This window comes from Gossypium hirsutum, chromosome D07 (assembly GCF_007990345.1).
Source record: "Gossypium hirsutum isolate 1008001.06 chromosome D07, Gossypium_hirsutum_v2.1, whole genome shotgun sequence".
In the NCBI taxonomy this organism is placed as follows: domain Eukaryota; kingdom Viridiplantae; phylum Streptophyta; class Magnoliopsida; order Malvales; family Malvaceae; genus Gossypium; species Gossypium hirsutum.
Window position 1 is genome coordinate 16913685 of NC_053443.1, and position 22763 is coordinate 16936447.

General features: G+C 37.5%; 2 protein-coding genes across 2 annotated transcripts; both read left to right on the forward strand.

Annotated features, from left to right (window-relative positions):
• Window positions 1–6060: 6060 nt before the first annotated feature.
• Window positions 6061–7524, forward strand: LOC121219143 (uncharacterized). The gene is made up of 2 exons (XM_041096821.1): window positions 6061–7047; window positions 7126–7524. The coding sequence occupies exons 1-2, from the start codon at window positions 6061–6063 to the stop codon at window positions 7522–7524; spliced, it is 1386 nt and encodes a 461-aa protein (XP_040952755.1).
• Window positions 7525–20272: 12748 nt separating this feature from the next.
• Window positions 20273–22687, forward strand: LOC107954227 (dnaJ protein homolog). The gene is made up of 6 exons (XM_016889723.2): window positions 20273–20658; window positions 20759–20924; window positions 21280–21418; window positions 21510–21786; window positions 21874–22072; window positions 22149–22687. Exons 1-6 carry the CDS (start codon window positions 20509–20511, stop codon window positions 22466–22468), a joined length of 1251 nt encoding a protein of 416 aa, XP_016745212.1. The 5' UTR covers window positions 20273–20508; the 3' UTR covers window positions 22469–22687.
• The last annotated feature ends 76 nt before the right edge of the window (window positions 22688–22763 follow it).

Sequence of the window (22763 nt, forward strand, 5' to 3'; positions counted from 1 at the left end):
AATATCATTTGAATGAAAGGCGCCAGGGTCACCAACCAAGTACTCTAGAAGAATTTTCAATATGAAACATGCTTCAACGCACAATGTTATTGAAAGATGCTTTGGGTTCTTAAAACTTAGATGGGGAGTACTTAGGAGTCCATTATTTTATACTTAGACGGGGTGCCGACGAAGGCCGAAGAAGGCCATCAGCCGAATGTGAGGGGAGGGGTTGAGAGAGTTTGAGAGACTCTCAGTTTTTTTTTGAAAATAAAGGTGAAATGTTTTTTTTATGTTTATCTTGCTATTTATATGGGTCAATACAGCACCGACGCCGTTTTACTTAGGACCCGAAACCCGACCCGCCTTGACAGGATCCGTGTGTTTTCTGATTTGAGGGGCTATTTGCGCATGCAGTCCCTCCGCTATTACAACATAGCGCAATTGATCCTTTGTTAGTTTTTTGATTTTGGCCACGGAATTTTATTTCTGTTTCAATCTGGTCCTTAGGCCATGTGCAGTCCCTTAGTTAAAACGCCGCGCTTTAGGACTTGGAAATATTTCACTGAAAGTCCCTCGCGCTTTAGACGCGTTTCATTTCAGTCCTCTGGCAACCCTGTTTCTATTTATTTACGAATTAAGCCCCTGATTTTGGGCCCAATTTTAATTTCATCCTTATTCAATTTAATTAATTTATTATTCTTTGTTTTTAAAAATTAATTAATTAATTTTTTAAAAAAAGGGGGCTCTTCTTTTATTATTTATTTTAAGTTTTACATATATTAATATTTTATGCATCACTTAATATTTACTTAAGTTTATTTACATTATTTGTTTTAAATTACCATAAATATATACATTGTCTTTTAAATTTTATACATATATTTTTAATAAAGAAAGTGTATTGTTTTGCGTTTTAAACTATCTTAGTTTTCTCTTTCATTTTAAGTTTTATATTGTTTGTTTGAGATATTTTACCATTCATTCCAAATTAATCTTATAAATCACTTGATTTATACTATTAGCTATATAAAATTGTTCTCTATTATTTCATTTCGTACTTGGATTGTTAATATTGGCATGTTAAATTGTTGCATGTGGTGTAATTATTATCATTATGTACGTTGTAATTAGTTTATTTGTTTTCGCATTATTGCCATTCATTGACATGATACATTATTCGTAAATTCTCATTTCATATTCTATATTATCGTTTCATTTCATTTCATCACTTCAAAAGTTACGTTTGATTTGTACATACCCATAATAAACCATTTTATTTTATCACAAATAAAATAAATGCAATCTCATTCAAGTATTGTATTCGCTATTATTCAAAAAAGGGAAAAGTTTTAAAATAAGGCAATGTTTCGTGTTTTGGGAGATTCGAAAAATTGTACCCTAATTTACGGGGTTTCAATTTTTTCGTTAAACCTAAATAGCAAAATATCCTTTAAAATTTCAAAATATACGAAATTTCAATAAAAAATCAAAAGCAAGCTTATTCTCTAAGGTTCCCAAATATCATGTCCTAACTTACGGGATGTGACATTTCGTTACCTCAAGACGAGTAGGTCTTTAACTTCCTTTTCGATTTATTCAAGCGTTTGAATAACATTAATAAAAAAAGGGATCGTATCTTAACTTTCCTTTCAAATTTTCAACTTTCGACATTAAGACATTAAGTAATCAACTAGGTACCAATTTTGGGCACGTCGAGAGTGCTAACCCTTCCTCGTGCATAACCGACTCCCGAACCCGTTTTTTGGATTTTGTAGACCAAAAATGATCGTTTTAGTAAATTTAAAATTTTATTAAAATGGTTACATCACGAGGTGATCCGATCACATTTAAATAAAAAAGATTGGTGGCGACTCTCATGTTCGTTTTTGTTTTCAAAATTAAAGTCGACCCCGTTTTCAAAAAAATGGTTTCGACAGCTTGACGACTCCACCAGGGAAAACATAAGAGAGTCAAGCCATGAGTTGATTATTTCTTGTGTTTTTGTCGAAAGTTGATAATTTGGTTTAAATTTACGATCCTTTCTTTGCATTTCATTTTATAGTTTGCGTCATTTTTCTATATTTGCTTTATTTGTTCAAGTCTCTCGACATATTTTTGCATATTGCATTTGCATAACCGTTCGATTATACACTTTTAAGTGGGAGTGAGAAACTAGTCCTTCGTGAGGTCTTCACCTCCGTGCAGGATAGTGGATCACTTTCGAGATACATCCGTACTACACCTGTCCATGGGCCGAGCGGCCCGGCCCGGCTCGATGGCTCGTCCGAAATATGGGAGGGTTCGGGTAAAAATATAGGCCCGAAATATGGGCTTGGGCAAAAAAACGGGCCAGGCCTCGGGCACCACTTTTTTGGCCCGGACCCGGCCCGGCCCGACTCGAATATAATAAATATATATTTTTTATTTTTATTTTTTAATTTTAAAATACTTTTAAAATAAATTTTTTATTTTTTATTTTTAAAATAATTTTTTAATGTTTATTTTGAAAATGGGTCGGGCCGGGCTCGGGCTTATGATATTTTTCTCAGGCCGGGCCTGGGCAAAATTTCAGGCACATATTTTGGGTCGGGCCGGGCCCAGGCCTAGGAGGCGGGTTGAAAATTTTTTTGGTCCTGGCCCGAACCCGGCCCGGCCCATGGACAGGTCTAATCCATACCTATGTCTTCGTGAGATTTTCATCTCCTTGCAACCATAGGGAAATGTATTCCCCTGAACTAAACTCGGTCCATATGAGCCTATAATGGGTGAGGATCGAGGAATCTACTGGTTTAGGTACCTTTACTTTAGAACCGAACCACATATAGTGAACCCTAAGAGCTCACCCTAGGTAGAATCGCATCGAACCACTAGTGATCAAGCAACTAGTAGGTGCTCTATTTATTATTTCTTGCTTACTTTAGTTTTGTATAAAATGTACTGACCTATTTCGGTTCACTTTGATTATGATTGCATGACATCTTCATCATAAAAAAGGTGTTGATTCACGTTCAATTACTAAATAGAGAGCTTGCCATGGAGATCGACTTTCTTGAAAAAGTGGAAGATAATGCGGCTGTCCGAATATGGTCAGAGAAAACACAATTAGAGAAAAGTGACAGTCTGACGAAGGGGTACGTATCAGAATTATGAGACTTCACTCGCATCAGCGTGACTAGAATTATCTCCAAGAATTGAGAGAAATATGGGGTCAGTGGGATGACGAGATTAAGCAACTATTCTACTGCCATTATGGTGATTTGCCCTATTTGCTAGATATCAAGGTGGACGAGCACTTATTCCAAGCCCTTGCCCAATATTGGAATCCTGCTTATAGTTCCTTTACTTTCAAAAAAGTAGATTTGGTACCCACCATAGAAGAGTACACAGCCTTGCTCCATTGTCCAAGGACTCAAACTAACAAGATTTATTTGAGAGCTGCTAATGTGCCGACATTCTTAAAAAAGCTAATGAAATTACAGGGATGAGTGAGTAATGGATTATAGCCCAGATCAAGCAAATAGGAGATTGCAAGTGTATCCTTTGGAGAAATTTGAGGGATTTGATCCTAGCCATCCTGATACGAAGAAAAGGGCTGACATTTTCACCTTAAGTGTTTACAGCTTGGTTGTCTTCCTCAAGGCCCTAGGGTATGTAGACGAGGCAGTTTCTGACTTGTTCGATCGGCTCGATAAAAGGGTCACACCTGTCCCAGCAATCTTGTCCGAAACTTTCAGATCATTGAGTGCATGTCGCAGAGCGGGTGAAGAAAGGTTCATTAGGTGCGCGCAAATCTTATTAGCTTGGTTCTATAGCAACTTTTGGAAGGTAGAAAAGGTCTCGTATCGAATTTTCTCCAAAGATTACTCTTCTTTGAAAGAATTAGTGGCAACACCAAGGCGGGATGTTATTTCAAAAGAAAATTGGATAGCAATCCTCCAAAATCTCCGAGACGAAGATGTTGAATGGAAAGCCCCTTGGATGCTCCCGAATGAGATCTTATATCGATGTGGAAGCTTTGATTGGGTCCCTCTACTTGGAATTAAGGGAGCTTTGACAGTACAGGTCAAGACAGTTCATACCTACAACACAAGGGCTGGCTCAGTGCGAGTTTTCATATAAGGGTGATAATTACAAGAAGAAGATCCGAGAAATTTTCAACGCCTGGAACCAGACTCGTCGGACAAAAAGATTGGCCATAGGACCAATGACGACCCCCGAGTACAACGAGTAGTGAAGTAAAAGAATTAATGATAATATTCCTAGGTCGAACCAAGAAGGAAGTCGATCGATAGAGGAAAACCTGTGAGTAGTCCCGTCCGAGCTAGAGATCATAAAACAGGATTTTAAAAAAAAAAGACATTCGGAGCTAAAAAAAGGATAGAACAGTTAGAGGAAGAAAAAATGCATTTGAGATTAGATGTTGATGTCTAAAAGCTGGAGGTTGAAAAGTTAAGAAAAGGAAAGAATAAAGTCGAAGAAGAGTTGGACAGTTTGAAAGCAGATTACAAGAAACTGCGCACGTCAATGAGAACTGCTGGTTTGGGAAAAATGTCTGAGCAATGGCGGTGGGAAATCCAAGAAAAAAAGACAAAAATCGATCAATGGGAAAAGAAGTTCCATGATACTCGAGTATGAGAGGATGTTGTAAAAAAGAACTTGTTGGAAAGCCAAAGTGGAAAGGAGAGGTTAAGAGCTCGAGTGGCAGAATTAGAGAGGTCACTGCAGTAATGTCATAGTCGCAATTCCACAATCGAATTAAGGGCTAGTTTAAGCGAGATTGAATAGCTACAAGGAAGGATAGAAGAACTGGAAACTGCGTTGCAAAACTGTGAGCTCCGGGTTGAACTGCTAGAAGCAAATAATGAGCGTTGGAAAAAGCAGCTTCATCGATCTCAAGACCATGTCAGAGAAATGGATTATGTCATGGGCGAAGCTTTGACCCAAGTGCGAGAGGTGGCTGATCATTTACAAACTTTGGCAGCCCAAGCTGATGTACTAAGTGTAAAATATGAGTTAGAGTCAGATCGAGGTCGGGAGTTAGATTGGCTTCTTAGACAAATCAAGGCCTTAGGCATTAGGGCTAGGCCATATATGTAATCCATTTTGTGTAAAGAAATTTGTTTTTTAGGAAAGTTATTCTAATGAAATTGGATCAGAATCAACACATTTTTACATTCATTTGCATTCATGCATTTGCATTTCATTATATCATGTGCATTCAAACTCACAAAAGGACCCTAAAATTGTGGCAGTTACCCTGGAACATACTTACGTTACACGAAAGAAAACAAAAGCCATGGACGAAAGGTTGGAAAGGTTGGAACAGATGCAAAAGGAGGGGCAGGATCAGTTGCAACAACAATTAACCAAGATCCAGATGGATATAAGGGAACAAATGTTAGAATCCCAGAAGAACATGATGAACCAGTTAACACAATTACCGGCCGGAGGGTTAGGAAAAGGGAAGATCCCTATGATCAATACTGGAGATGACAACAAGGATCCTATTTATCCTCCAGGCTTTACCCCAACCGATGCCCAAGTACAACCACAAAGGGTGTCCGCTAATATCAGGCCTCAATATCAGACCGGCACTTCGGCACCGATAAATTTTCACATGGGTTCAAGCTCCAACCGTGGAGATAACCCGGTAAATCCGGTTGTCCTTGACCTTGATGACATAGTTGAAATAGGGAGGGCGTGAGTGAAGCTCCCAAAACAACTAGAGGACCGATGCAAGTAGTTAGAAGAAAAGTTTAAAGCATTGGAAACTGTTGATTACTATAGTGGGATCGATGCTAAGAAGTTGAGCCTAGTGCCAGATTTAGTGCTCCCTCCAAAGTTTAAAGTACCAGAATTTAAAAAATATAATGGGACCAGCTATCCCGAGGCTCACATCACCATGTTTTGTCGAAGGATGATAGGATATGTCAATAACGATCAGCTATTGATTCACTGTTTTCAAGATAGCTTGACTGGAGCTGCGGCCAATAGTATAACCAGCTAAATCGTGACCAAATTAGCTCGTGAAAAGACCTAGCGCAAGCTTTCATGAAATAATATAGCCATGTGATAGACATGACGCCTGATAGAATCACACTACAGAACATGGAGAAAAAGCCAAATGAAAGCTTCAGGCAATACGCGCAAAAGTGGAGGGAAATCGCAACACAAGTCTACCCGCCACTGCTAGAAAAAGAAACGACCATACTCTTCATCAATACCTTGAATGCGCCTTTTATTAATCTCATGCTAGAAAGTGTGACTAAGAGTTTCTCGGATGTAGTAATGACCGGGGAGATGATAGAAAATACGATAAGATGGGGAAAGATAGAGGTTGGTGAAAGCGCCAAAAGGTCGAACCCAAGGAAAAGAGAAAATGACGTGAGTAATGTAATCGTGCATAACAACAGTTATTCGAAGCCAGTTACTATGAGCCAAACAAGAACAATAACCACTAGTCATCAGGGGCCACCAAGACAAGAGTCCAATGCTAGGCAAAGAACGGAAAAACCCTATTTTACGTCTATCCCAATGACATACAGAGAGTTATACCAGAATTTATTTGATGCACACGTTGTTTCCCCTTTCTACCTAAAGACAATACAACCCCCATACCCTAAATGGTATTACGCAAACGCCCAATACGAATACTATGCAGGAATCACGGGGTATTCGATAGAAAATTGCACTGCTTTCAAAATTTTGGATGAAAGGCTCATCGATATGGGCATTGTCAAATATGACGATCTGTCTGGTGCAGAAAATTCATTACCTAACCATGTTGATAAGGGAGTAAACGCAATAGCCAATAATGAGGCGAGGAAAATCAAGGAGAATACCGCTAAAGTGAAAACCCCGTTGAAAGAGGTTTGGAAAGAAATGGTAAAAAGAGGATTAATCGCGTCAGATTTGGAAGACAAATCCCAAGAAGCAATAGACTATTGTATATTCCATGATGAAGAAGGGCATGTAATTCAAGAATGCGCTGAATTTAGAGCCTTAGCACAAGGTTTAATGGACAACAAGGAAGTGGAATTCTTTGAGTACGCCGAAGAAAACGATGTTTGCACCTCATAAGGAGGGTCGTCAGAGAGGGTCTATAGGGCTAATAGCCCGATAATAATTATTTCACGACCAAAGGCCAGCGAAACTGGAGCGCAAGGTACACCGAAGGTCAAAATTCAAAAACATGTTGCTTTTCCTTATAAAGATAGCAAAAGGGTACCTTGGAATTATGACTACAATGTGACATTCCTGAAAGAGGAAGGCCCAGTCTGCACATCAGAGGAAGATAAAGATGTGGGTTTCTATACACGTAGTGGTAAGCACTATGATACCCAAAACTCAAGAATTGAACCTATTAATGGGAAGTCTTTGGCGGTCGAGCAAAGGAAAGAGAAGCTAGAACTACTTGCTACTGAGCTGGTAACGGGGAGAGAAGCTAAAGAATTTTTGAAATTCCTAAAACACAGTGAGTACAGTGTCGTGGAACAACTACACAATCAGCCGCTCGCATATCAGTATTGGTTCTACTCTTAAATTCAGAGACACACCATAACGCACTTATGAAGGTGTTAAACGAGACTTATGTCGCTGACGACATTTCAGTAAACAAATTAAACTGTCTTGTCAACAACATCAGTGTTGATAATTTTATCTTTTTTAATGACGATGAAATTCTATCGGAGGGCATGGGATCCACCAAGGCTCTGCATATCACTACCCGTTGTAAGGGGTACACAGTACTAGGAGTACTCATTGACAATGGATCGACACTGAATGTTTTGCCCCTATCCACATTAAAAAGGCTGCCTGTGGACATTTCTCATATGAAATCGTGCCAAAATATAGTAAGAGCATTTGATGGTACCGAGAGGGAAGTTATGGGAATGATTAAGATACCTCTCTCGATCGGTCCAAACACGCATGAGGTGGATTTCTTAGTAATGGACATTAAACCGTCTTATAATTGCCTATTGGGGAGGCCTTGAATCCAGTCGGCAGGGGTTGTACCGTCATCGCTTCACCAAAAGCTAAAGTTGATAATGGAGGGCCGATTGATAACTATAAGTGTAAAAGAGGACATCATTGCATCGATTACCAATGACACACCATATATAGAGGCTGATAGTGAGGCAATGAAATGTTTATTTCGATCATTGGAATTCGTGAACACAACTTTCGTAGTCGAGGGAAGTAAAATTCCAATGCTCAAAATATCCAAAGCCACAATGATGAGTTTGCGACTGACAATTGGAAAGGGGGCATTACCTGGAAGAAGACTTGGAAAAAACCTCTAGGGACGGGTCGAAGTACCATTCTTGACTGAAAAACAGGATCGTTGTGGTTTGGGGTATAAGCTAGACGCAAGGGAAAGAAAGAATGAATTGGAAAAGAAGCGAAAGAGAAGAAGAGCGTGATTGAGTGGGATAGAGGTTAAATGGGAATCAATGACCTTTCCCCACATATCCAAAACATTCATTTTAGGGGGAATCATTTACCCCGAGTGGAGGAAAGAAATTATCGAAGAAATGGCAGGAAATTTAAGCATCAACGCCATATCTGAAAAGGGAATGGTTGAAGATAACTTATCAGGCATCCGCCCTTATGAGCCTGGAAATGTTCTGAACAACTGTTCTAAAGAAGAGATCCTTGTAACTTTTATAGCCAATTCAGAGTAATATTCAGAACAAACTCGTTGCCCTATGCCTGGGAGCAATAAGAATCTTTTGTAAAAAGGCATATATCCAAAAAATTTATTTCAATGAAAATGCATCGTTCAGTCTCATTTTGAGCAAATATTCTTTTATTCTTTTCATTCCATTAATAATCATACTATGCATATAATTATTCTTAGATTATTTTTCTTTGGAATTTTTTTCACTCCAATAACAGACCCCCAGATATTAATGATGTGAATGATACCGCTACTGACTCAGAGTTCCCTTTTGAGCGAGGCATGAGTATAAAGGATTCTCAGGATTTTAAAGATGACCAAAGCTGTAACCTCTCTCCTGATTTGTTAAGAATGGTAGAGCAAGAGGAAAAACATATTTTACCCTATAAAGAGTCAGTGGACGTTGTAAGCCTAGTGGAAGGAAAAGAGGTGAAAATCGGCGCCTGTATTGTCGTAGAGACGAAACAAGACCTCATCGAATTGCTCAAAGAGTTCAAAGATGTCTTCGCGTGGTCTTATCAAGATATGCCTAGGTTAAGTACTGATATCGTGGTACACTGACTACCCATAAAGGAAGAATGTAAACCGGTTCAACTGAAGCTCCGAAGGATGAGGCCTGATGTTTTGTTGAAAATAAAAGAAGAGGTTAAGAAGCAGTTCGATGCTGGATTCTTACAGGTGGTCAAATACTCAAAATGGGTAGCCAACATAGTCCCCGTTCCAAAGAAAGATGGGAAGGTGCAAATGTGTGTGGACTACAGAGATTTGAACAAAGCCAGTCCAAAGGATAATTTCCCACTGCTCCATATGGACACCTTGGTGGATAATACGGCAGGTTACTCACTTTCTTCATTCATGGATGGCTTCTTGGGATATAACCAGATAAAGATGCATCTTGAAGACATGGGAAAGACCACATTCGTAACCATGTGGGGAATGTTTTGTTATAAAGTAATGCCATTTGGACTGAAAAATGCAGGGGCAACATATCAAAGAGCCATGGTAACCCTATTCCATGATATGATGCATAAAGAGATCGAAGTCTATGTCGATGACATGATTGCAAAATTTAGAACAGAAAAAGAGCATGTGCAAGTTTTGAGAAAAACGTTTCTAAGGTTAAGGAAGTTCCAGCTAAAGCTCAACCCGATAAAATGCGCTTTCGAGGCCAGATCAGGAAAGCTGTTAGGATTCGTAGTCAGTGAAAAGGGGATTGAGATTGAGCCAGGTAAATCAAGGCTATACAAGAATTGCCTCCGCCACGCACCCAAAAAGAAGTTCGAGGTTTTCTAGGAAGACTAAATTACATCACTCGATCATTTCACAGTTAACTGATAAATGTGACCTCATTTTCTGTCTTCTTAAGGTACACAATCCGGGTGTATGGGATGAGGAGTGCCAGAAAACTTTTGACAAGATCAAGTGTTATTTGTCTAATGCCCCAGTGCTGATGCCGCCTTGCCCAGACAAGCCACTGATACTGTACTTGGCAGTATTCAAAAATTCCATGGGATGCGTGCTTGGCTAACATGATGAGTCGGGAAGAAAAGAAAGAGTGATATACTATCTCAACAAGAAGTTCACCAAGTGTGAGACAAGATATTTGCCAATTGAGAAGTTATGTTGCGCCTTAATCTGGACGACTCGGAGGTTGAGACAGTACATGTTATACCATATAACCTGGTTAATCTTAAAACTAGACCCACTGAAATACATGATGGAATAGACTGCTCTAAATGGAAGAATGGCCCGATGGCAAATTCTACTCTCTAAATTTGACATACTCTACATGAATTAGAAGGATGTAAAAGGGAGTGCAATAGCATTTTTCTAGCTAGCAGAGCTCTAGAAGATTATGAGCCTTTAAACTTTGACTTCCCAAATGAAGATCTGATGTATGTGGTAACCGCTGAAGAGGACACTCAAGAAGGCAATGCTTGGAAACTAAACTTTGACCGAGCTTCAAATGATGTAGGCAACGAAATTGGGGCAATTTTGGTATCCCTAAACAGAGATCATTATCCATTTACTAGTAAATTAGATTTTGATTGCACAAACAACTTGGCAGAGTACGAAGTGTGCATCCTGGGTATCCGTCCAGCCATTGAACACAAAAACAAAGTGTTAGAGGTATACGGAGATTCTACACTAGTAATCTATCAGCTCAATGGGAGGCAAGAGACCTCAAGTTGATCAATTATCGAAAGCTAATTCTTGAATTGATTGAGGAGTTTGATGACATCACCTTTTGTTATCTCCCGCGAGATAAAAACCAGATGGCCGACGCATTGGCTACATTGGCTTCTATGATCAAAGTAAATAAACAAGAGAATGTGAAGCCTATCCAAATGAGCATTTATAAGGCTCCAGCCCACTGTTGCAACATTGACGAAGAAGAAGAAGAAAAAGACGATCACCCATTGTATCAAGATATATTGCGATACGTGAAAAATCACGATTATCTAAACCAAGCAACTAAGAATGATAAGAGAACGTTAAGGAGGTAGGCTAGTGGCTACGTTTTAGATGGAGAGATTCTGTATAAAAGAGGAAGAGATCAGGGGCTGCTAAGATGCGTAGACGTTGTTGAGGCCAAGCAAATCTTGGAAGGGGTCCATGATGGTGTTTGCAGAACGCATGCCAATGGTTTCACAATGGCAAGGCAAATCATGAGATTCGAATATTATTGGTCCACCATAGAAGGAGACTGCGTCAAGTACGCCAAGAAATGCCACAAGTGCCAAATTTATGGAGACAAAATTCATGTGCCTTTCTCATCTTTCCATGTCATGACTTCTCTATAGACTTTTTCCATGTGGGGCATGGACGTTATTGGACCAATAACGCTAAAAGCTTCAAATGGGCATCGGTTCATCTTTGTAGTTATCGACTACTTCACTAAATGGGTAGAGGCTACTTCTTATACTAATGTCACAAAGGCAACAATCAGTAGGTTCTTAAATAAGGAAATCATATGTCAGTATGGAATGCCAGAGAGGATTATATCTGACAATGCATTGAATTTGAACAACAGCACAATAGTGGAGGTCTGTAGCCAATTTAAGATCAAGCACCACAACTCATCGCCATACTGCCCAAAAATGAATGACGCAGTGGAAGCAGCCAATAAGAACATCAAGAAGATTGTGAGGAAGATGACTGAGACTTATAATGATTGGCATGAGAAATTACCATTTTCCCTTTATACTTATAGAATGTCTGTCAGAACCTCTACTGGGGTAACTCTTTTCTCATTAATCTATGGGATGGAGGTAGTTTTACCCATCGAAGTTGAAATCCCTTCCCTTCGAGTCTCGTTAGAGCTAAAGTTGGATGAAGCAGAATGGATCCAATCCCAATATGATCAGTTAAACTTGATCGAGGAAAAGAGGTTAAGAGCTATTCATATGGTCAAATGTACCAGAAGAGAATGATGAGAGCTTACAACAAAAAGGTTTGTCCTAGGAAATTCTATGAGGGGGACTTGGTACTGAAGAAGATCCTTCCCATACAAAAGAACTTCAGAGGAAAGTGGATGCCAAACTAGGAAGGACCTTATGTAGTAAAGAAGGCCTTTTCTGGAGGAACGTTGATTTTGACCGAGATGGACGGCAAGAACCTGCCTAATCCTGTGAATTTAGATTCAGTCAAGAAGTACTTCACCTTAAAAATAAAAAATAAAAAAGAGGGAGAGGCCAAGGCGAAAACCCACAAAGGGAGCTTTGAGACCAAAAAGGCTTTGAATTGAAAACCTGGGAAAAGGGCAATTCAAATTTTGATCAAAGGTGGAGCATGCGGTAGTCTTACTATGCTTGAATTAGCAAGAAAGAAGGATGCTACATCTTGGGGCATTAACAAAGTCTTTTAGGACTTCTAAACCCATATCAAGTTCAAAAGGGTCCTCAAGAAGTTTAAGTAGAGAAGTTCATGCTACAATATCTGGGGCACCTATTTCTATTTTATTCATTTTTTATATTTTGGCGAAATGCGCCATCTTGATTAATTCTCATTTTGTATTCTGGCAAAACTTGCTATCTTGATTAATTCATCTCGAGCTTTGCTCTTAACAAAATTTCATCTTGTGATAATCTTTTTTAAGCATTTTTCATTGAAATAACGATTAATGGACTGATAATGTTCAAGCGAAAGGAGTTTTACATATTACTCTAAAAGGTTTCTAAATAGTACAAGGACCTGAAGCAGGACTATTATTCAAAACTAACCAAACTCACGGGTTAGAAACATTTGAGGAAGCATAGTCTAAATTGTGACTATTTCTTTAGAAGATACTAGCTAATCAATAAGGCATGGTAACATTTCAATGATATAACTTTGATGAACAACGAGCAATAACAACCTAAACATTAAAAAAGGGATCATTCTCATGTCATCCTGTATTCATGCAAATATCGTTCATACACATATAGTTAGAAGTATTTGATTCATTCTGATCATGACATTCTAATCACTAGGCATAAATAAGTCCATAAAATGGATTCTACAGGTTATGTTCCTCAGAGGACAAATCAGTGAAACCACAAATCCTATACCTTTAAAGTTGCAGTGGGATGGATTGAAGTCATCATAGTGAATATTATCTCCCTGAAGTTGCAGTGGAGCAGATTGAAGCCACTAGTCTTACCTCCCTGAAGTTGCAGTGGAGCAAACTAAAGATATCAAATCTTATCTCCCTGAAGTTGCAGTGGAGTAGATTGAAGTCACTAAACATATCCCCCTAAAGTTGTAGTGGGGTAAGTTGAAACCAAGTCTTATCTCTCTAAAGTTACAGTGGAGCAGACTGAAGATAGCGAATCTTATTTCCCTGAAGTTGCAATAGAACAGATTAAAACTATAAATTACCGATCTTATCTCACTGAAGTTGCAGTAGAGCAAATCATAGCAAACCTTATCTCTCTGAAGTTGTAGTGGAGCAGTTTAAACCAATCTTCTCTCTCTGAAGTTGCAGTGGAGTAGACTGAAGATAGCGAATCTTATTTCTCTGAAGTTGCAGTGGAACAATTTCAAGCTATAAATTACCGATCTTATCTCGCTGAAGTTATAGTAGAGCATATTATAGCAAACCTTATCTCCTTGAAGTTGCAGTGGAGCAGTTTAAACCAATCTTATCTCCCTGAAGTTGCAGTAAAATAGATTGAGGGCAGGATACAAGTCTTATCTCCCTGAAGTTGCAGTGGAGTTGACTGAAGCTGAATCCTATACCTCTGAAGTTGTAGTAGGTCAGATTAAATCTACCATAACAAGTCTTACCTCCCTAAAGTTGTAGTGGAGCAGACTGTAGATAGCAGATCTTATCATATCAAACCTTATCTCCCTGAAGATACAATGGAGTAGGTTGAAGCAACAAGTTTTATCTCATTGACATTGCAGTGGAGCAAACTAAAACCACAAATCTCAGCCTCTTAAAGTTGCGGCAGAGTGGATTGGAGCTACGAGTCGTATCTCTTTCTAAAGTTACAGTGGAGTTAATCAAAGCAATAGGACGCAGTGGACTAGAAGAAAGCTACTCGAAGAAGAGAAGCACTCAAAGGAGTTAAAATTCTTTAAGACCGAGCAAATTGGTCTTTATTAAATGTCTTTGCTCCATTCTCGTTGCACGACAACGAGCAAAGAGGGACAGCTATAGCAGGCCCAATTAGCCCAGGTCCGTACTAAATAAACCAAACCAAATTAAAAAAATATAACAGTCCATTAACAATTCAATAGTCCAAAATTAGCAGCCCAAATTGAACCCAATCAAGCCTTAAGTCCTAGCCCAAATCAGATTTAACCCTACCCCAACAAAAGTCAGTAAACAAAAAAAAACCCTAGGTGCGCAGCACCTAGGTCTTCTGGCTTTGCTGCTGCCACCGTTCGTCGCACGTCCCATCCGCATATCGCACGCCACAGCCACCATAGCCTCTTCCACGTACATGAGACCACCTGCAAAAGAAAACCACACGCAACAAAAAAACAAAAACAACAAACAAATAGCAATACGACAAAAAATAATGATTAAGGAGTTTGCAATCCGGCTATAAAAGTCCTAATCTGTGACTTGTATTTTTTTACAGACATTAATATAAACAACAAAATCAAAACAGATTTAAAAGGTGACTTTTTTTCTTACTGGTTCGATTCTTTTTTTTATCTTTTATTTTATTTTTTTACGTACTAAGTATTAAAGAACAAAAAGGGGGAAAAGGGAACTCACCGGAGATGGTCGTGGCTTCACCGTCAGAGGGTCTCTTCTCCGTCACCCGATTCGAGTCAAAAAGGGTCGATGGTCTCCCCTTCGTTTATTTCTCACAGGTTGAGAGAATTTGGCTCTCAAGGACGCCGCAACGAGGGCTAAAAGGCCTTTCTTTCCCAGTGCCGACTGTCGGCCACGAGGTGGTGCGACGAAGGCTGAAGAAGGCCACCGGTCGAATGTGAGAGGGGAGGATTGAGAGAGTTTGAGACTCTCAATTTTTTTTTTGAAAATAAAGGGTGAAATGTTTTTTTTTGTGTGTGTTTTTCTTGCTATTTATATGGGGTCAATACGACGCAATTTTGGACCTTAGCATCAGTGGCCAAAACGACACCGTTTTACCTAGGACCCAAAGACCCGACTCGCCTTGATAGGATCTGCATGTTTTCTGATTTGATGGGCTATTTGCGCATGCGGTCCCTCCACTATTACAACATAGAGCAATCTAATCCTTTGTTAGTTTTTTTTATTTTGGCCACGGAATTTTATTTTTGCTTCAATCTGGTCCTTAGGCCATGTGCAGTCCCTTGGTTAAAACACCGCACTTTAGGACTGGGAAATATTTCCCTGAAAGTCCCTCGCGCTTTAGGCGCATTTCATTTCAGTCCCCTAGCAACCCTATTTTTATTTATTTGCGAATTAAACTCCTGATTTTGGGCCCAATTTTAATTTCATCCTTATTCCATTTAATTAATTTATTATTCTTTGTTTTTAAAAATTAATTAATTAATTTTTTTAAAAAAAAAGGGGGCTCTTCTTTTATTATTTATTTTAAGTTTTACATATATTAATATTTTATACCTTATTTAATATTTATATTATTTGTTTTAAATTACCATAAATATATACATTGTCTTTTAAATTTTTACACATATATTTTTAATAAAGAAAGAGTATTGTTTTGTATTTTAAACTATCTTAGTTTTCACTTTCATTTTAAGTTTTATATATTGTTTGTTTGAGATATTTTACCATTCATTCCAAATTAATCTTATAAATCACTTGATTTATACTATTAGCTATATAAAATTGTTCTCTATTATTTCGTTTCGTACTTGGATTGTTAATATTGGCATGTTAAATTGTTGCATGTGATGTGATTATTATCATTATGTACGTTGCAATTAGTTTATTTGTTTTCGCATTATTGTCATTCATTAACGTGATACTTTATTGAAAAATTGTCGTTTCATGTTCTATATTATCGTTTCATTTCATTTCATCACTTCAAAAGTTACGTTTGATTTGTACATACCCATAATAAACCGTTTTATTTTATCACAAATAAAATAAATGCAATCTCATTCAAGTATTGTATTCGCTATTATTCAAAAAAGGGAAAAGTTTTAAAATAAGGCAATGTTTCGCGTTTTGGGAGATTCGAGAAATTGTACCATAATTTATGGGGTTTCAATTTTCTCGTTAAACCTAAATAGCAAAATATCCTTTTAAATTTCAAAATATACGAAATTTCAATAAAAAATCAAAAGCAAGCTTATTCTCGAAGGTTCCCAAATATCATGTCCTAACTTACGGGACGTGACATTTCGTTACCTCGAGACGAGTAGGTCTTTAACTTCCTTTTCAATTTATTCAAGCGTTTTTAATAACATTAATAAAAAAAGGGATTGTATCTTAAATTTCCTTTCAAATTTTCAACTTTCGGCATTAAGACATTAAGTAATCAACTAGGTACCAATTTTGGGCGCGTCGAGAGTGCTAACCCTTCATCGTGCGTAACCGACTCCCGAACCCATTTTCTAGATTTTGTAGACCAAAAATGATTGTTTTAGTAAATTTAAACTTTTATTAAAATAGTTACATCACGAGGTGATCCGATCACACTTAAATAAAAAAAGATTGGTGGCGACTCCCATGTTCGTTTTTGTTTTCAAAATTAAAGTCGACCCCGTTTTCAAAAAAATAGTTTCGACACTCTTTATTTTAGTGAAGTAGATTAAATCTTGAATCTAAGGTTTAGATTTATTCATTTTGATCGAAGGGTTAAAAACAATTTGGTTCTCATTTTAAAAGCTCTCACTGTAATTGCTTCATAAGAAATATTTATTTTTTGCCAAATGATTAGAAGTAATTTAGTTTCTATAAAAATAAAATAAAGCAATTTAATTTATTTAATTCAATTAGAAAAATTACAAAAATATCTTTTTGTAATTAAAATAATTTATATTATTCGAGTGTAGTTTATTGGTTTAATTTAAAAATAATAAATAATTTGTATACGTGATATTTGAACTTATAATATTTGCATCAATAAAACCTTACCACTCAACCAATACTTTTATTTATTTATTTATTTTTCTAAGTTTTTACTTTTTATTATTATTTATATTTCTAAAGCAGAAAAATCGAAGAAAATGAAATTTCTTTTTCTTTAGTTTGGTCTCTTCGGTTTTTCAAATCTAGAAATACCATATCTTATGAAACTAGGTTCTCACTCTAAAAATATAATTTTATTTAAAATAAATTCATTTTTTCAAACAACAAACATAAGTGGATATCAAAATATCAATTCTAGTTCATGTTAAAATTTTAAAAAGTATTTAAAATTGATTTTAAGTTAATTAAAGAAAAATTAAACAAAATCTAATTTAAGATGGAAAAAGGCCCTATTTCCGGGGCAAATGACCAAAAAAAGCCCTTTTTTCAAAAATTACCGAAATTGGCCAATTATTTAATTATTTACCGGAATGGTCCATTTTCCGCGAAATCGCGTCCACGTCAGCGCGATGTCAGGGTACGTGCCAGGAAATCGCGTCCACATCAGTGCGATTTGCTTACGTGGACACAAATCGCGCCCTCTAGGACGCGATTTGCTGACGTGGATGAACAGTTTCTCATTTGTAGCTTGGAAAACTTTGAAAGGCCATAACTTTTCGCTCGGTTGTCCGATTTAGACGATTTTTTTATTTCGAATAACTTTTCGAGATCTACGCGCTAACAAAATGTCGCACTTTTGCAAAACTTTTCAATGGCAGATTGTGGTTTGCCTCACTTTTCGTCGAAAAATATCCATTTTTGTCCCTAAATTTTGATTTTTTCGATTTAAAATTAAATTTTGAAACATTCAAATCATTATTTGTAGTGTGTGTATATGTTAATAGTTACGTACAAAAAAGTCAACTGAATATAATTTTATATTAAATTCATTTAAGTTCTTCTCAAACGGCCAATGATTCTAACTGTCTTAATTATATGAGTTACCGATGCCTTTGCCTAAGCATCGATGAGCTAACATTTTATATAAGTTATTTCTAATTGTAATTAGCACTTTCTATCATTATGCAGGTTGCTTTTCTTAACTTGGAGAAAATCACAATCTGCCATTTGAGGAACGCAAAGAGGATATGGCACAACAAATTTCATAAGGATTCCTTTTCTATGCTAAAAGAGTTGACTGTTGAGGAATGTGATGTGCCATTTGAATCTTTTTTGTACTTGTTGTTATTGATTCAAAAAAGATTCAAAATTGTTACCAACAAGATTCAAACCAAGGTACTAAGGGAAAAGAGCAAGCATCTTAACCAACTAAGCTAAACTAATTAATTGATATATTATAAAAATACTGTTATTATCTTAATTATATTACTTACGTTCTAACCATTTATTGGACCTATTCCATACACGTGTCAAATCAGAAGAAATAATACAACAATTCTGTAAAAGAAATCCGATGTTTACTTCAAATAAATAAGGAAAATAATGATTTGAATGTTTGAAAATTTAATTTTAAACCGAAAAAATCAAAATTTAGGGGCAAAAAGGGATATTTTTCGACGAAAAGTGCGGCAAACCGCCTTCGACAGTTTGTCAGCACGTAGATCTCGAAAAGTTATTCGAAATAAAAAAAATTCGTCTCAATCGGACAACCGAGTGAAAAGTTATGGCCTTTCAAAGTTTTCTAAGCTAAAAATGAGAAACTGTTCATCCACGTCAGCAAATCGCGTCCTAGAGGGCGCGATTTGTGTCCACGTAAGCAAATCGCGCTGACATGGACGCGATTTCCTGGCACATACCCTGACATCGCGCTGACGTGGACGCGATTTCGCAGAAAATGAACCATTCCGGTAAATAATTAAATAATTGGCCCATTTCGGTAATTTTTGAAAAAAATGGACTTTTTTGTCATTTGCCCCTATTTCCGTTCCACTTTCAAAATTAAATTAATACCAATTTGACTTCACATCTAGAAAAGGAAAGTCATGGCTAGAGGTGCTCATGGGCCGGGCAGCCCGGCCCGGCCTGACGGTCCGCCCGAAATATGGGAGGGTTTGGGTAAAAATATAGGCCCGAAATATGGGCTTGGGCAAAAAAACGAGGCCCGATTAAAAAATGGGCCGGGCCTTGGGCACCACTTTTTTGGCCCAGCCCGGCCCGAATAATAAATATTTTTATTTTTTTATTTTTAATTTTAAAATACTTTTAAAATATTTTTTTTTAATTTTAAAACCCAAAAATGATTGGGCGAATCCTCGACATAAGCAAAGCTTTCCACATAATTACTAAGCCCGCTCCTTTCCCAGTGCTATCTATATCCTCACAGTAGTCAAAACCTAGCTTTCCGGCCACCTCGATACATTTGGAAACACATAGAAATCATAGATCAGCGCTATACCTATGGGATAATTTCATGCATTCATAAAATATCCGGAACTAACCCATGCCTCGTATACTCTAACATCAGACTCTCATTGGTTTCCAGCAGGCTCTTGCCTGCCAAAGCCTATAATCTGACACACAGGGTAATGGATGCATGCTTCGATGACTTGTGGTACCAGGTTGCCATCTTGTAGTGACCAGCATGGGGTTGATCCCCATCTGTTGGGTGGTAGAAACGATTCCAAATGTTTGCTGGCTTCGCCTAGGATCCTGCATACCAAGTCCTTGTATGCGTGCTCTGATCGTGACTTGAATGGATGGAGGATTGCTCAATTTTGATATTTGATAAAATTTATTACTTTATTCTAATTTGTTTCTATTTCTAAATAATATTGTATTTAAAAAGAAAGAATTATTTTTCTATAAAAGTTAAATTACAGGTGTGATAAATATTAAGTATTATAAATTTTTTTACCAAAATTATTATTAAAATATTTTATTGAGTTGGGTTCACTCGGGTCACCAACCTAATTATAAAATTGTAGAAATATTTTAAAAATATATATAATTAATATTATTATGATGACAATTTTACTTTTAATATTTTATATTATATTTAAATAAAAAATAAAAAAATTTAATGACTGTTTAATAACATTAAAATTTAAATTCCTTATCACTCCATCTATGAATAAAATTTAAAATATTTGTTAAAGAAATGGTAAAGGTTGTAGAGACTTGGAAACAAGAAAAGGGATACCAAATCTCAATACTCCACATTAAACAATCTGGTCGTATAAAAGGGAGTCCATCCCAATTACGTCGGAACCACGCCATTTTGATTTATTCTTTCCTTCGTTTCCTGGTTCAGGGCTTTCTGTTGTGTTATATTCGCTCTCTCCCCCGAAATAAAGTGAATAAGAAAGCTGTTTTGATACACTACACTGCTGAAAACCAAAAAAAAAAAAAAAGATAAAAAAAGATGTTTGGAAGAGCACCCAAGAAGAGTGATAATACGAGGTACTATGAGATTCTGGGTGTTTCCAAGAATGCTTCCCACGATGATTTAAAGAAAGCCTATAAAAAAGCCGCCATTAAAAACCATCCAGACAAAGGTGGTGATCCTGAAAAGGTACAATCTTTGCTTATTGTTTTTTTCTGATTAATTGTGGGTGTAATCGTTTTATCGCTAATTTTGCTTGCTGGGTTTTTTTTTTTTTGTTGATTGGCAGTTTAAAGAGTTAGCTCAAGCTTATGAGGTTTTGAGTGATCCTGAGAAACGTGAGATATATGATCAGTACGGTGAGGATGCTCTCAAGGAAGGAATGGGTGGTGGAGCCGCGGCTCATGACCCCTTTGATATATTTTCATCCTTCTTCGGTGGTAGTCCCTTTGGAGGTGAGGTTTAGTTTAAAATATGGTTATTTGAGTATTACTTTCCTTCCGTTCTGGAATGTCTTCTTGGGTTTAAGGATATACTCGAACTTTTTTTTATTTACAGGATTCTGACTGAAGAATAGGCTCCGGTATTTGAAACCATCGTTATGTTGTTTAATGTTGGATTGTCTTTTCGGAGCATAATCACTTTCGTTCTAAATTTAACACTTGAATATCGGCTTGTTCGATGACTTAGTAAAACCATTAGTGCTATACTGATAAATGGTTGAGAAATTTGGTAATTCTATGGTTTTTGTGGGATAGAATTTTATGGAGATTTGGATGATTGAATCATGGTGTTATTGTGGATAACCAGGTGCTAGCAGTCGAGGAAGGAGACAGAGACGGGGAGAGGATGTAGTTCATCCCCTGAAGGTGTCTCTGGAGGATCTTTACCTTGGGACCTCAAAGAAGCTTTCACTTTCCCGCAATGTGATATGCTCCAAGTGCAGTGGGTAAGTTAATAGTTCTCTTCTTTCCTTTTTTCTCCTATGTTTGGAACTGTTGGTAGTATTTGCTTACATGTAATCGTGTTATTTATGACAGCAAGGGTTCGAAATCTGGAGCTTCAATGCAATGCCCTGGTTGCCAGGGTTCTGGTATGAAGATTTCGGTCAGGCACCTTGGTCCTTCCATGATTCAGCAAATGCAACATCCTTGCAATGAATGCAAGGGTACGGGTGAGACGATAAATGACAAGGACCGCTGCCCTCAGTGTAAAGGTGAGAAGGTTGTTCAGGAGAAGAAAGTGCTGGAAGTCATTGTAGAAAAGGGTATGCAGAACGGACAGAAGATTACGTTCCCAGGCGAAGCTGATGAGGCTGTATGTTTTATTCAATAATTAGTCTAGTATATGCACCGTAACATGGGGCCTAACTGATTTTTTATTGATGTTTGGTGTGCTCTGCAGCCTGATACCATTACAGGGGACATAGTCTTTGTCCTTCAGCAGAAAGACCATCCAAAATTCAAGAGAAAGGGAGAAGACCTGTTTGTGGAACATACATTGGCTCTAACTGAAGCTTTGTGTGGCTTCCAGTTTGTGGTTACCCATCTTGATGGTCGACAACTTCTAATCAAGTCGATTCCTGGGGAGGTTGTTAAGCCTGGTAAGTAGTCGGGGACATTTAAGGCTTTCTTATTTTGCATTGCCTGGTTTTTAACTTGTGTAACATTTTATCCCAGATTCATTTAAGGCAATCAATGATGAGGGGATGCCCCTGTACCAGAGGCCATTCATCAAGGGCAAAATGTACATTCACTTCACCGTTGAATTCCCTGATTCTCTGAACCCTGATCAGATTATGGCACTTGAGGCTATTCTGCCGCCAAAACCAACATCTCATTTGACTGATATGGAGCTCGATGAGTGCGAGGAGACCACGCTACACGATGTGAACATTGAAGAGGAGATGAGGAGGAAGCAGCAGGCAGCTCAGGAAGCCTATGATGAAGATGAGGATACGCATGGTGGTGCCCAGAGGGTGCAATGTGCTCAACAGTAATGAATTGAAGCTGAGTTTGAGTAGTATTCATATTCCTAGGTTTATGGAAGCTGATCTTCATAGTAACATAACTGGGACTGTATGGTTTTTTTTGCAAGTCTGCTCTGTTGCAGTCCGGAAGTGTTCTTTGTTTACCAGACATTTTTATAGAAAATGTCGATTTCTCTGTAGGCTATTTATTTATTTTTAATTAATGTTTTCTCACTTAAGATTTCCACACTTTCAGTCTAGGATCCACCACTCTTGATTTTAGCTACATGTGCGCCAAATCTTCTTTAACAATAAGACTAGTACC

What these genes read in the sequence shown, in the direction of transcription:
- LOC121219143 (XM_041096821.1), top strand. Translation starts at nt 6,061, where the DNA reads ATGACGCCTGATAGAATCACACTACAGAACATGGAGAAAAAGCCAAAT. An exon ending in AGTACGCCGAAGAAAACGAT is followed by an intron (nt 7,048 to 7,125) that starts GTTTGCACCTCA and finishes TCACGACCAAAG; the next exon opens with GCCAGCGAAACTGGAGCGCA.
- LOC107954227 (XM_016889723.2), top strand. Translation starts at nt 20,509, where the DNA reads ATGTTTGGAAGAGCACCCAAGAAGAGTGATAATACGAGGTACTATGAG. An exon ending in ATATGCTCCAAGTGCAGTGG is followed by an intron (nt 21,419 to 21,509) that starts GTAAGTTAATAG and finishes TATTTATGACAG; the next exon opens with CAAGGGTTCGAAATCTGGAG. An exon ending in CAGGCGAAGCTGATGAGGCT is followed by an intron (nt 21,787 to 21,873) that starts GTATGTTTTATT and finishes TGTGCTCTGCAG; the next exon opens with CCTGATACCATTACAGGGGA.